Raw genomic sequence first — 13,896 nt, 5'->3', positions numbered from 1 at the left:
ATTTACAATATTTCATTGGAAAGCTGAGAAAATGTCCTATCAGTGTATGTACAAATATCTTTTAGTTAAGTGTACTAAATGATTTTTTACTAACGAAATAACTCAAAATTTGTGTTTTTTGGAGAGTTTTTTAATAATTCTAATTATTAATCAACAAAATTTATCGTTACTATTGTTCATTTGATGCCCCTTAATGTTCTCTATAACTTTTTATTTGATACTCTGTCTATATCTCTTTTCATTTTGCTGCTATTTAATAGTTAACACAGCATGAGCTCGCCACAAATGTAGTGGGTTCGAAATCGTTATTTTTGCATATGAAACGATGTGATAAAAACCGATTTTGCGTCGAAACCAAAAGAGATAATTGAATGGAGTCAAAGAAAGAACTGTAGAACTTGCTGAGATGCATTATTTCCATGATAATAATGGTGATGTTTATTATTTACTATTTTAAGAAAATTAACGAAAATGCTAATAATAGCACTAACTTTAAACTAATTTACTTTTAAAATAATACTAAATTCACCTAACTGAAAGGTATTAATACATTCTTCACTGTAAAATTTTCCTGGCTTTCGAATAAAAAGAAAAAAAAGTACAATAAGTGCCATAATTTTTCAATTAGAGCTGGTACTAGTGAAAATGAGATAAAAATCTCCAAGTTGAATAACCCAAAACCGTGAAAACAAGAAAAGGTAAGTGTATCATGTCGAAGAACGAATTAAGCAGCTCATCAAGACTAACAATCTGAATTATTAAAATGATGAGGTTAACTATTAGGAGAAATGAACGAAAAATCGTTTAAAATTGTTTAATTTTCAATAAATTACTTTGAAAAAGTTACTTAAACTCATTAGCTGAAACTTGTGAGGGCATCACTCAATGCGAAATTTTCTCACCTTTCGAATGGAACTAAAACATTTAAAATACAAATTATACTTTTAAAGTTAGAGGTATTTTAAGACAAATAAGTTTTTTACACAAAAAGTTCAATAACTCTGTAACGGTTGAGATTTGATGGTATGTGTAGAACAATTTTTTTCTCCAAATATAGCAGTCTATCACCCCCCGAGAGATTCTTAACCATGAACCAAACACCCTGTATATTGTACTGAGCCAAAAAAATCGAAATTTTTTTTTGAATCGATTTGAAGTTTATACTTTACTCAAATTTCCAACGCGACTGAGAACTAAGAAATCAACGCTTTTTCTTGAAAAGGGCGATACTAACAGCGATACCATTCAAAGAAAATCAACAGTGAATATTTCCAGACTTGGTTATATTTCCTATTTAAGAACTATTGTGTTTTTTTACATCCTAGATTGCATGATTCAGTGATCGAAACCCAAAACTTCATAAAGTATTTGAAATTATTAAATTAAAATTTGTTTTTGCTATTGAAATTGACAAAATGATAGTATCGCCCCTTTGGCGATTGTTTACTTTTTCGGTCCCACCTATCAGCATTGAAGTATCGCCCTTACGTTTTTTTACAATAACTACCGTATAACACCACCGATTTCGTCCGTGTTTTTTCAATAGCGATCATTGTTACTATTTACAGCTGGTATCAGAAAATAACAGTTTCGCCTCTAAACTGCTAGCAAAAAAAGTATCGCCCTGTTTGTTTGCATGGAGCGTGGAGGGCGAAACTTTAAATAAATAAACAAAAATACAGTTTCGCCCGTTGTATTTTTTGCTGTAGTTTAAGAAAGCAATATCGTAGAATCCAATTTTTTAGGTTAATTTGTTGCGTTTCAAAGCTCTCATGCGCATGCATGAAAAAAAGCCTTATGATTACATTTGTAAGTATCGCCCTTTTCACAAAAAAGAGTTGAAATGAAATCGCAGCTTTTGATATCACGCTATCTCTGAAGTGCATGCGTGCATAGTTCCAAATTTTACTTTGTCATCTACTTTTTCTAAAGGTGAATTCCCAGTAGTATCCTTGATTTGAAATATTATCGCTAATCCTAATGTCAAAGAACAAATGAAAACCTCTCGAAAACGAACCGTTTGGGAAAATCATCATCATTACTGGAATTTTCATTTTCACGAATCTTTTCGATAACCTTCCGTCACTTGCGTAAATGCACTGGGTGCACAGTGCTCTGAAAATCTAGCGAAATCGTCTTAGGGCACCAGCGGGTCTAATTCAGAGCTATCTGCGCGGCGAGTTTAATCCGTAAAGAATACTAAAAATTAATTTCTATTCCATAATTTTCAGTTCAGCAATTCGAGAGATCGTGCTCACCGCAAGCCATGAAAAATAGACTACGTTGTGAAGCGATGGTCACTATTTATTAAAAATCACGGTTAAATAAAAAATAAAACTATTAAAAAAAATTCAAATAGTTTATAATTTTCACAAACTTATTAGGAAAAATGTATTAATAAGCTTTCGTAATATTGTGTAGGAAAAAAGCTAAAAATTTCAGTATTTTCTCTATCTGCAACATATAAACCCTCAAGTATACCAATTAATTGATATACGAATTGGAATAGGTTCGCCAAATTTTGGAAGAAGTCTAGAAAATAACCCCTTGAAAGCTACCTAAAAATTGTTGTAGTTCGATGCAATAAAAAAATCCCCAAAAATGAAATGTATCTATTAATGTGAAACACAGTGAATAATACATACAATAAAGACCCATTTTTATCAATCTCATGGTATATTTTAGGCTGACAAAATGGGGACATTGACTAAATCGGGCAATTTTTTTTCTTTATAATAAACTGAAGCTGTTAAAATATTCTTCCCGTCCCTTGATGTAGTCTGATAACTATTTCTGATTATGATGAACTTTTTATTTTTGCATATTTCCATCTTCATGATAAGGAAAACATGCTCAAGAAAGGATTTACTCGAATTCAGTCTTGTTCGTCTGCTAGAGCCCATCAAACATATGTTCATATTTGGCTGATAAAATCGGGGTTTCAATGTATTATAATAGATATTCAGCATTCGAAGAAGTTTCTTGTGAACGAGTGTAGAACGACTTTGTTTCTACTTACTTGAAGTCAGCGGCGTAGCCAGAAATTCGGTTTGGTGGGGGTTTGGTGAAAATCGATCATACTGCCCAAACGGCATAATTCCGAAACCGTAATTTTTGAAGTTTTAAAATTATGCAGAATTAATTTTTCAGAAAATAGTAACAGAGTTCGTGTCTTCAGCGAATTTGTTGAGACTTTATTGTAGTCATGAATATTAACCTGAGAAAATTCACCATAAATACTTCTTGGACCGTCAAAATTATTTTATCAAATAATGCGCTGTTTAACGTTTGTAAAACTCATCGAAGATACCAAACCTCCGAAATTGGCGGTTTCAAAATGATGCTATCTTGACCCTAAATTACTGTTTTTAAACATTTGACCTATACATATAATTGGTCATATAACAAAAATCAAATGCTCATCAAAATCGATCAGAACCTGCTAGAGTCGAATGGAAATCGTCATTTTTCATAAATTTCTCTCTACATTCGGAAAGTGTTATCCTCGTTATTAATCATCTTACGTTTTCGTCTCAACTCGACGCATTCCCAAAATAAAAACCTGTTTTAATCCACCAAGTAGTGCAATTGTGCTTGTCTCATTTGTCCAGACTACGATTCCATGGCTGGTTATATTCAATACAATGGTGGAAATGAAAATTACATGTTCAGTACGATTTGCACATACATACATTTTAATTTTAAAGTAGCAACCCCTCACTGCATGCCCCCCTCGGGCCGGTATAATTGAAGATTTTTAGAGTGATTGCATAACCTTTCTATATGAGAAAGGCAAAAATGTACCAAAGTCTAAAGAAGTCAATTTTTGTCAAACATCTCAATGTTTCATGCATTTTAAAGTCATTTGGCATCAAAAATACAAATTTGATTTTGAAATTTTTTCATTTCAGTTTATATGGGAATTTGCTGCGTGATTGCACTCTTCAACTCGTAACCCCGGAACCGGAAGTCCAGTCAATAAAAAATTCAATAGCAGCCGATGGGAAGGTTGTACCTTTCATTTGAGCCTAACTTTATGCAAATCGGTCCAGCCATCTTTGAGAAACAGAGGTCACATTTTTTTCCACATACACACATACACACAGACATTTTCCGATATCGACGAACTCAGTCGATTGGCACATGACACGGCCCTCCAGGTCGGGATTAGATTGACGAATTTTAGAGTGAATGAGAAAGGCAAAAACATTTTTAGCAAATGTTGAAAGTTATGCATTTTTTTGGTGAGCAGTTTTATGTTTCACATGCATTAAATCAATTTTAACTTCGCTTCCTATTAAATAAAGACCCTTATTACAGTACATCTCTACAAAAGCGAGCGCAATTTGAAAAGAAATCTGAGGATTATGATTGATTACAGAACTCTTGAATTTTCTATTGGAATGTTTTCAGGCAGGAATTTGACATTGATGCTATTAGACAACTGTGAAATCAAGACCAATAGATCAGTTACATATCAGGAGGACCCCATTCCGACAATTTATCAAAAGTCCTCATGATGTTTGCAACAACAGGTTATCAATGTACGGATCAGATAATTGTTATTGTAATATTGAATTAAATCAGTCTGCATCAATAAATTTTCAACTTCAATTCAATTTTTTTTTTGGGTGCGGTGGGGGGGGCGGTGCTTGTATGATGGTCAACCCCAAAACCTTCTCTTGGCTACGCCGTTGCTTGGAGTAATTTATTTCGCTTCGCATTTTCCGATATGTTTCAGATCGATCCGATGGTTATAAGTTAGAAAAATTGCAGTCAGAAGGTTCGCACAAATGAAAATTTTTGCACTGATAAGTTATCAAGTTCCTTCCAGACAACTTGGAAGTGTTCGGTGATTATTTCTAGCGGTTGTAGATACAAAAATGAAATACAAAATTCGTTTTATCGAAATACTGTTTGGCTTATTTCAATGGATTATTACTATATTGAACAATAAATAGGCGACAAAGAGTAATCCACAAACAACAAGCCATAACTTTTAAAGTATTCAAAATAGATATATGAAGTCTTTAGTAAAGTTATTTGCAAAAGTAAGAGCTACAAATTTGCCGAAGACATCATTTCGATATAATCACTTCCAAGAAAATTTATGAAAATATCTCACTCATAGGGTGATTAATCAGCAAAAGCACAATACCAGAAGAAAGGGCATATTGCCTACATTATATTCTCCGAAGATATTATTGACCTAAAATAAGCCGTTTTGGCGTTAATAATAGATTACATGTTTTTGGTCATATTTCTGGCAATGGGAAATGATAAAAATCTTTCGTCCGCATTTAATGTTTAATATCTCTTTTGATAATAGTCCGATTTCAACAATCTATATATATCTATTGTTCGAAAGGTATTCGTTAAAGCTATCTAAAAACATATAAATTGTTAATCTATATTGTCAATTTCGGCAGATAATTAAAAAAAACTGCGAAAAACGCCATTTTTACGCATTCAAACATTCATATCTTGGAAACTAAACATCAGAATCAAAAACAAATTAATAGGGTTCATACTATTTTTTAGTTCTTTCATTTAAATTTGGTTTGGATAAGATCGGTTCAGCCATTGCTGAGAAACACGAATGAGAATTTGTCCGTTACATACACACACACAGACACACACACACACACACACACACACACACACACACACACACACACAGACATTGTCCCAAATCGTCGAGCTGAGTTGATTGGTACATAAGACTCGGCCCTCCGGGCCTCGGAAAAAATCTTGAAAGTTTGAGCGAATTCTATACATTTCTTTTATAAGAAATGTAAAAACGATGTTTCCCCTTTAAAAAAGCTACGTAGCCTGACATGGCCCCCGTACCCCCCCCCCCCCCCCCCGTCGTCGCACATCATCACAAAATCCAAAACTCCCCCTCCCCCATATAACGCTACGTCATTTATGGATGATCCCATATGTAATACCCTCATTTAATTAAACTCAGTTTTGGTAATCGAATCTGGTTTGCAAAGATTTTGAACTTAGAATGAATTGAAAAAAGAAACTTTTTTAAAAATTCTTAAGATGACAAAAATTTTCGGGGGGGGGGGGGGGTTCCGGACCCCCAAGACCTTCCCCTTGGATCCGCCACTGATGTCAATAATATATTAAACTTACCAAAACTACTTGAAACCACCTTTTTCGATCCATTAGAAAGTGGTAATTGTGGTCTACAATCTCTTCAACACTGTGGTATGCGGTGTGTCCTGTTCTCACTTCAAATTAATTTGATTTCTTAATAAAACACATGAAGGTGAAACTAGAAATACATCTGGTTTGGCGTTTCCAATCTTTATTTTGAGTTATTTACAGGTTCTGAGGTAATATACATCGCTTTGTTTGAGCTTCAATAAATTCTTCAGTCGCTTTAGGGGACAACACTTCATATGCGACCGTTTGTGTTCATTTTGGTGTTGTCCCCTAACGCAGTGTTCGTAGCGGTCGTGAAAAAATTTTCCTAAAAACTCGAAAATCTAAGTATACAGTATTGTTCTGTGACTGTGACTGAAGTTTGCCGCCCAGATTGTCCTCGTAGGGGAAGAGCACTAATTCTAGACCCACAGCTAGCTTTCCTACTACCATACAGAAATTGCTAGATTGTGTGGATGGTCGAAAACTGGTAGTGTGTCGAGAATGGGTGATGTAACCCTACTGCAAGAACTAGTTGGATAGGAGTGTATGCTGTGCACATAAAAAAAAATCTCTTCCCGTAGTAATGTGGTATGGTAACGCCGAGGAGGAATCAGATTCCGTGCAAGATTAGTTATACTGAAACCGTTCCCTGACTTGTTGGTTTTTGTAAATTTTTTTCCTGCTCAGAATGGTTTTGAACATTTTTTCATAAATATACAAAACCATTTATACCCCCCCCCACAATTTTCTTTCTACGCCACGCCACTGGTCAGAACTCGAGAATTTTGCAACAGATTCAAACACTTTTTGTATTTGGTCTGGAAGAAGATCACGAAGGGCCCGGTGGCCGAGCTTGGATATTCTTTGAGCCGGGCAGCCGATTTTGTTTCGACGTCCATCGTAACTTGAGATGAACCGCCGTCAGGGGAAGTCATTTTTGCACGGGCCTATGGTCCAGTGCACGTTAGTAGGAGAACCAAGAAGGGGAAACGTACAATAATATTTAACTTGTATATGTAGGGGAACCGGGGGCAAGTCCGACACCGTGGGTAAGCCCGACACCCCACGACTTTTCCCAGATATCAAATTTTAAATTATACAATAATACAAAGATATCATTAGTACGATTATTTTAAGAATTTCGAGACACACAGATGTCATATAGATTCATCCAACGTCACAAAATAAACAAAACATGCGAAAGGAAAGTTGATGCGCACTTGGATGTTATTTTTAGTTGAAACATTATATAGTGCTAAAAGCACAAAAGCTTTGGAAATCACCAGTATTTTTGCCGCACATTCTAATCTGCTCTCCATATCATTATTTATCTGCATTGAGGATAAATTTGAGTATTCCAACACTGTTTATTGGGCATTTAACAAAAATGTACACTGTTGGGGTAAGACCGACAGTTTTAGGAGGGGTAAGATCGACACGCTGTTTAGATGGTTGAGTTCATTTTTGATTCAATGCGAACGACTGGGAGTTGTTTTTGGTATTCAATTACACTATTATAACATCATGTTAATATTTGAAATACACGGAAACTCTGGTATTTGCATTTATTCCTTGTCAGTATTGTCTCAAACCGACCAAAAAATTAAAAATTTAATTGAGCGCGATTCATAGTTTTATTATAAAACGAAAGAAAAAAGGATAATCTAATATGAGATTCTAAAATGATATTGAAGGACAATTTCCATCGACTTTCGATTGTTGATCAACAGAGTTCCGAAAAATCATAACACGAACCGGATAGTTTACTACAAAAGTGTATGTTACTTCTAAGTGAATGAATCCTAGTAACAGGGGATATATTCTTTTTGCAGAACGGATCTTACTCCTTAGAATGGCTTGACAAGCGACAATAATGCTGGAAAAGATTAAGGGGGGATATCTTTACCGTAGTACAAACCAAGTGTTGAACATTATTTATTCACATCACACATTCGTATGCTCTTCCTCTTGCTACGCGATGAAATTCTAGAGAGCATGCATTTGCATCACATATACTCATATACACATAATTACACTTTATCACACACAACACATATTTAATGAAAAAACATGGACAAAAAGAAAGCTAACAAGGTTGTCGCTCTTGCCACTTCGGGGTGTCGGTCTTACCCGCAGCGTTTTTAAAATGTTATTTTTCTCCATTTTTGGCAACCAATAATTTTTAATGAATCTAATTTTTTGAAACGCTGAAAAAATGTTGTTAAGAACCATCTAAACAAGGATTATGCACAGAATATACAATTTTTTGTGTTATTTTAGGAAAATGATTGCACTTAAGGTGTCGGACTTGCCCCCGGTTCCCCTAACTGTATCCAGACGGCTTACTAGAAGAACACTGTTTCATATGGGCCACTGGCCGGCTAACGGTACTCAGAAACAGAAACACAAAAGAAGGGAAAAATATTAAAACCTCGACGATGCGGAGAGTGCGCAAGATAACCTTGATCGCGGATTAGCACTATTCTTTGTCGCTATACACTGCACGGACTGGCAACAAAACACTTGTGTCCCGACCGAGCGCTCGAAAACGAATGAGGATATCTATATTGAGTTATCTATGCTTATTAGAGTTCGATTTTCATTCCGAAATCAGCTGTATGGCTGTATGTGTATGACATACTGGAACGCTTAGTGCCAATGAATGTGAAAATTCAACAGTGTTGGGTTTTCAATATTGCACTTTCATACGGTTACGAATCAATACAACGATGTTATGGCTCTCGATTTCAATAGTTGCTCCTTAGAAGACCAATTCTTGATTTTGAGAATACAACTTGCGACCTCATCATCTGTTTGTGAATTTTAAGGCAGTGTACGATTCAGTGCAATGAAATGAATTGTGGTGCCAGATAATGCTTGTGCATGACTTCTGAAACAAACTGAATAGATTAGGTCAAAAAACAAGCTACAGAATGGCCAAAGAGACATCCGACTCGTTTGTGACGTTAGAAGTACTGTAGCGGAACCAGTGGCGGCGCGAGATGATTTGCCGCTAGGGGCCAAAAATTGAATTTGGCGCCCCTTTTATAATGAATTTTCAAACGAGTTCAATTTTTTACCATTTATTCGATTTTTTGAAAATTTTATATGAAACCGTCCCCTTAAAAGTTCATGCGAGCAAGTTTCTAATTTAGAGAAAAAATAATAATACTGCCATTTATTAACCGATTGTTATGAAAAATCGCGCATAATACTTTTAACAAAAGAACATAACAAATGACCGCGCTACTAATTTTTTAGACCCGAGAAATAGTTCTATGCTCTAAATCAAGATCTTAAGGGTCTATTAATTTAATCGAACGTGGGTTTGTATTGTATTTGACCAGACCTGCAACCTTTTCTGGATCACTTGAAAAGTACATTCTTTTTTTATTTTTCGGCACTTTGTAATTATTTATTATACTAATAACAAGGTCGCCGAATGGTGAATACTTCCCAGTGCTCGCCAACTTCCAGCTCGTGTCTCAGCTTTGTATGTAATTGCTTGTCAAACGTCCCTAGGTGAAAGGGCGGCCAAGTGCATCTATCACAATATCAAATTTGCTTTAATAAACTATTAATCGTCATCTATATCTTAATGACCTAGTGACAGGATAATTCAAATCATATCTGAATGTATTTTAGATATCCGGGTTACTCAATCTTGGACCGCCAGTTCCATAGACGCCCACCGCATGCGCATCCAGCCAGCGAGAGCGGGTTTGCCTCGAAATTAACGACTTCTCCCAGGTTCTCTGCTCTGTTGTCATTACTTTAATTGGTATCTCTTTCGTCTTTCGGCACTACAAGCCCAGTTCACTGTAGTCTGCCGTGTTTTATCAGTCTTTCAATGTCAGCATGGTTGTATACTTGGTACTGCCTGCGCCATTCTCCATTTTCTACTGTGCTGCCGAGTATTGATCGCAGAATTCTTCCCCAAACAAGCCGAGCACTCGATACCCTGCTTCCTTCAATATCCATGGCCGTACAGAGCAACAAGGAGTATCAACGATTTGAATAGAGCAAGTTTAGCGCGCATCCTCGGCTTGTGGGACTCTAGCTGACTACGTAAACCATATTCGCAGCTGCAACATGCATTTTTCCTTCGCGGCTAACATCGTTATCATATGTCATTAGTGTTCTAAGATATATAAATTGGTTTACCGTACCCCATCGTTTTCCACCTCAAACCCAACACGACTGCTACGTTCTCTGCCAGCTACAATGTACTTTGTCTTGTCCGCAAGTTGTATTCCAGAATTTCTCGCATTTGGTCCATCGTCGATCGTGCTTCTCGAAACCCGCTTTGATATTCATCAACAAAGGATTCAGCCAAGAGACGCAGTCTCCTCAAAAGAACACGAGAGACTACCTTGTACCCGAGCAAACGAAAAGCCCATAATACCCCTATGGTCATGGGGCTTGACATGGGTGTTTGAAATGGGTTCAAACCATGAAAACACCATCACTATGGTCCGGTAGATCCCATATAAAATACCATATGTTGGTGTATTTATGGGTTATTGAGACCATTTTATGGTGTCTTGATGGTTGTGAATTTTGTCAAGGACCACGTTTAAGGTCTTTTCAAGGGGCTATGTGATGTTTGAACCCATGAGTATTTGCTCGGGTAGGCGGCATTGATGATCGTTATGTCTCGGAAGACATTATGTTCGAGTTTGTAGTCCTTCTTGAAGATAGGACATATGAGGCCATTCAACCAATCCGAAGGTATTCTTTCTACTACGCAGATCATCCCGATCACGGAGTGGATTGCTTCTCACAGCCGGTCACTTTTTGGACTTTTTGAAGTTCACGAAAAAATTGGTTGGTCTTCAAGTTAGTTTTTTAGCTTTGAAGACCACTACTAAAAAATGAACTAGAAATTTGTTGAGTAGGAAATGCCGCCCCCTGATTTTGCCGCTCGGGGCGGTCGCTCCCTTCGCCCCCCTTAGCACCGCCACTGAGCGGAACAATGCACTTCCTGATTAGTTGTTCAAGAGTGCTTGAAAGTGTGATGCCCAGATGTGCTGTGCAAAGAAACCGTACTATTAACAAAAGATCAAACATTCTTCTTGGTTTCCCGGTGACTAAGACACCGAGGTGACTAAGTCAATCGTCGAGCAGTGGAAGAGGCTTTTGTGCTTTTTGGAAGAGAGGCTGCTGGACTGAGTATAAACTCTTGCAATATAAAGTAAATGGTAGTTAATAGAGAACCAGGTCGCCAGCACGGTATTGGTTCCGAGATAGAAAAGGATGCGGTAAAAGGTTGTCGACGAGTTCATATATCTTGGAAGATTATAATGACATTAGTGACAAGTAATAACAAGCAGTTTTCGGCTGGAAATGGCATCCGCTAAGATTTGCGTATTCAGCTGAATTTCCGTAGTCTACAGACGTGCAAAATACTTTTTCCATACATATCGTTGGTACTCTTTGTCGGTCTGTACGGATATGAGCCGTAATCATTGAAGGAAACAGATTATCGACTGGTTGGTGTACACAAGGATTCAAGAAAAGGACGCAAGAAAAGCACGGCAGACTACAGTTGGCCAGACATGTAGCTAGTTTGCCTGAAATTAAAAAAATGTTCTGTTCAGTTGTGAATCTAGATGAAGTTGTTGCAGATCCCGTACTTGAGGAATAGCTGAAGGCGAATCTTTTTCGAATTTGGAACAAAACCTTCGGCAAACATCGTCATGCCAACGAAATGATGATTGTATTTTGCGAACTGATTTTTTTCGAATAAAAAAGGGAAAGTCAACTTTAGACTTTTCAGTATGTCAGTACTCCGTTTCTATGCAGAAATTGTACGTTACGTGTCGCCGTGGAACGATATATCTCTAGATATATCGAAAACTAAACAGGAAAGTATTAAGTGAAGCCACTGAAAAACGCACCAAAGCTCCAATCCCGCTTAGAGCAAGTAAAACCAACTCCAAGATAGCGAAACGCTACAGTGATTAGGATTAAAGCTCAAAATTTACCAATCTGACCTCATACAAAAGTGTCCACACTGACTGTCAGTAACCTAACCTGTCATATGAGAGGTGAGGCCTATGACTTGCTTGACATATTGCCATTTTAGAGCGCTCCAGTGTATCTACCCTTGCAAGTTCTGCCTGAAAATAACCCGGTATTCTGGCTGGTTCTGTGTCGTATTCCGGTTCCAGTGACACAACCGATTCTTATTATAATCAGTTGTGTCACTGGAGCCGGATTACGAACTAGAATCAGCCTGCGTTTCGTTTATTTTTCGACCGAACTTACTGGATAGTAGCTTAATACGCCCACTAACGCCATTTATAAGGAAAATGCGGATTGAAGATTATTCACCTGGTATTTGTAATGCGTGTAGATGAAGAAGTATTTGTCGATGAAAACATGATTGATTTGGATTTCTGTGCGTACATGTAAGAATTCTGTGAGTTGTGTCTGAGTCTGAGGTCTGGCGATCTGTTCAAATGTGAATGGTCCATGTAAATCAAAAACGTATAATGGATGTTATCAAGATATATTTACCTTATTTTAACAACTTTAGTTATCTTTCATATTAATATTTTTAATTTACAGTCATATTAAAATGGAACTTGAATAGACATCTTTTCCATGATATTCAAAAAATGCTTATGCAAATTATTTTTGTTTGCGTGAACGTATATTAGTTTGTTCAACATAATGCATTATTAAGTAATTGTTGACTTGAAATTTTGTGAAGTTTACAGGATGAATGCTAGAATAGTTCTTAGGGCGGGTTTCAGATGAAATCTTATAGTTAAATAAAATGAGTGAAATCCTAATAATCAAAAATAAATTAACTTATTGCGTACTTCTTATCTTCTAATTACAGACTGTTCTAGTGTAATTTACAGAGACTTTCTTCATGAAACGAAGGTTTCATATTTTCACCGATCATAAGTTATTGACACTGATGATCTGATTTATCCAACCAATGAATGAAGACACTTTGACGTACACACCCGGAACATCCACCCGACCACATCCGAATCCCCAGGAGACGAGACCGGCGAGTTCGTAAAATCCATCATCCTGACAGACGAGTGGACCACCTCCATCGCCTTGGCAGGCATCATTCCCTTCCTCGCCGCCGGCACAAAAACTAGAAGCTGGCAGTATGAAAATCTTTTCCGTAACAGCATTCACTTTCCGTATGCATTCAGCGTCGCTTACAATTGGGATTTCTGCTTCGCGAACCCGTAGGGGAATCGGACCCGCCTCACCCATATATCCATACCCAGTGACTGTGCACCGTTTTCCGGCCGCGTGGTTTACGCCCCTGGCCGGCAAACAAACCTAGAAATAGAATAAATTTGGTTTATTTTTTCGACTTTTATAAATTATCTGATTGCCGGATTTAATTAAATTTCTAAAAATAAAACCGCCAATAATTTGTGTAACTATCACCGCTGTATATCTAGCGGTGATAGTCGAGTGAACCGACAGATTCGTTCCATCGTCCTCATATTCAAAGTATAACGTATCTGCTTACCAGACATACACCATCTCTTAATTCCGCCTGCCCGTGCAGCTTTAGTAGGGCAATGTCATTGTCCAGCGTTTGGCTGTTGTGGTTGTGATGGATGTAGGTGGTCGCAACCCTGAGCGTCTGAGCACCCGGACTTCCGAATTTTCGTGTCAGATCGTAGTCACCAACCCGCACGTAGATTGCATCACCCGATCGTACGATGCTGAAACAACAAAGTGGTTGATTAGTAA

General features: G+C 37.1%; 1 protein-coding gene across 2 annotated transcripts in view; it reads right to left on the bottom strand.

The window, feature by feature from the left end:
* Positions 1-12,737: 12,737 nt before the first annotated feature.
* The window catches only part of LOC131683553 (protein masquerade), a 37,208-nt gene continuing 36,049 nt past the window's right edge, over positions 12,738-13,896 (bottom strand). For both annotated transcript variants that reach the window (XM_058965613.1, XM_058965614.1), the window contains exons 6-7: positions 13,670-13,868; positions 12,738-13,473 (exon numbers count right to left, since the gene is read on the bottom strand). In XM_058965613.1, the coding sequence (XP_058821596.1) occupies positions 13,072-13,473; positions 13,670-13,868 (601 nt within the window). In that variant the 3' untranslated portion in view covers positions 12,738-13,071. The remainder of the gene's footprint in view (positions 13,474-13,669; positions 13,869-13,896) is intronic.

This window comes from Topomyia yanbarensis, chromosome 2 (assembly GCF_030247195.1).
Source record: "Topomyia yanbarensis strain Yona2022 chromosome 2, ASM3024719v1, whole genome shotgun sequence".
NCBI lineage: Eukaryota > Metazoa > Arthropoda > Insecta > Diptera > Culicidae > Topomyia > Topomyia yanbarensis.
The sequence above is the reverse complement of the archived record's forward strand: the minus strand, read 5'-3'. Positions and strand labels throughout refer to the sequence as shown.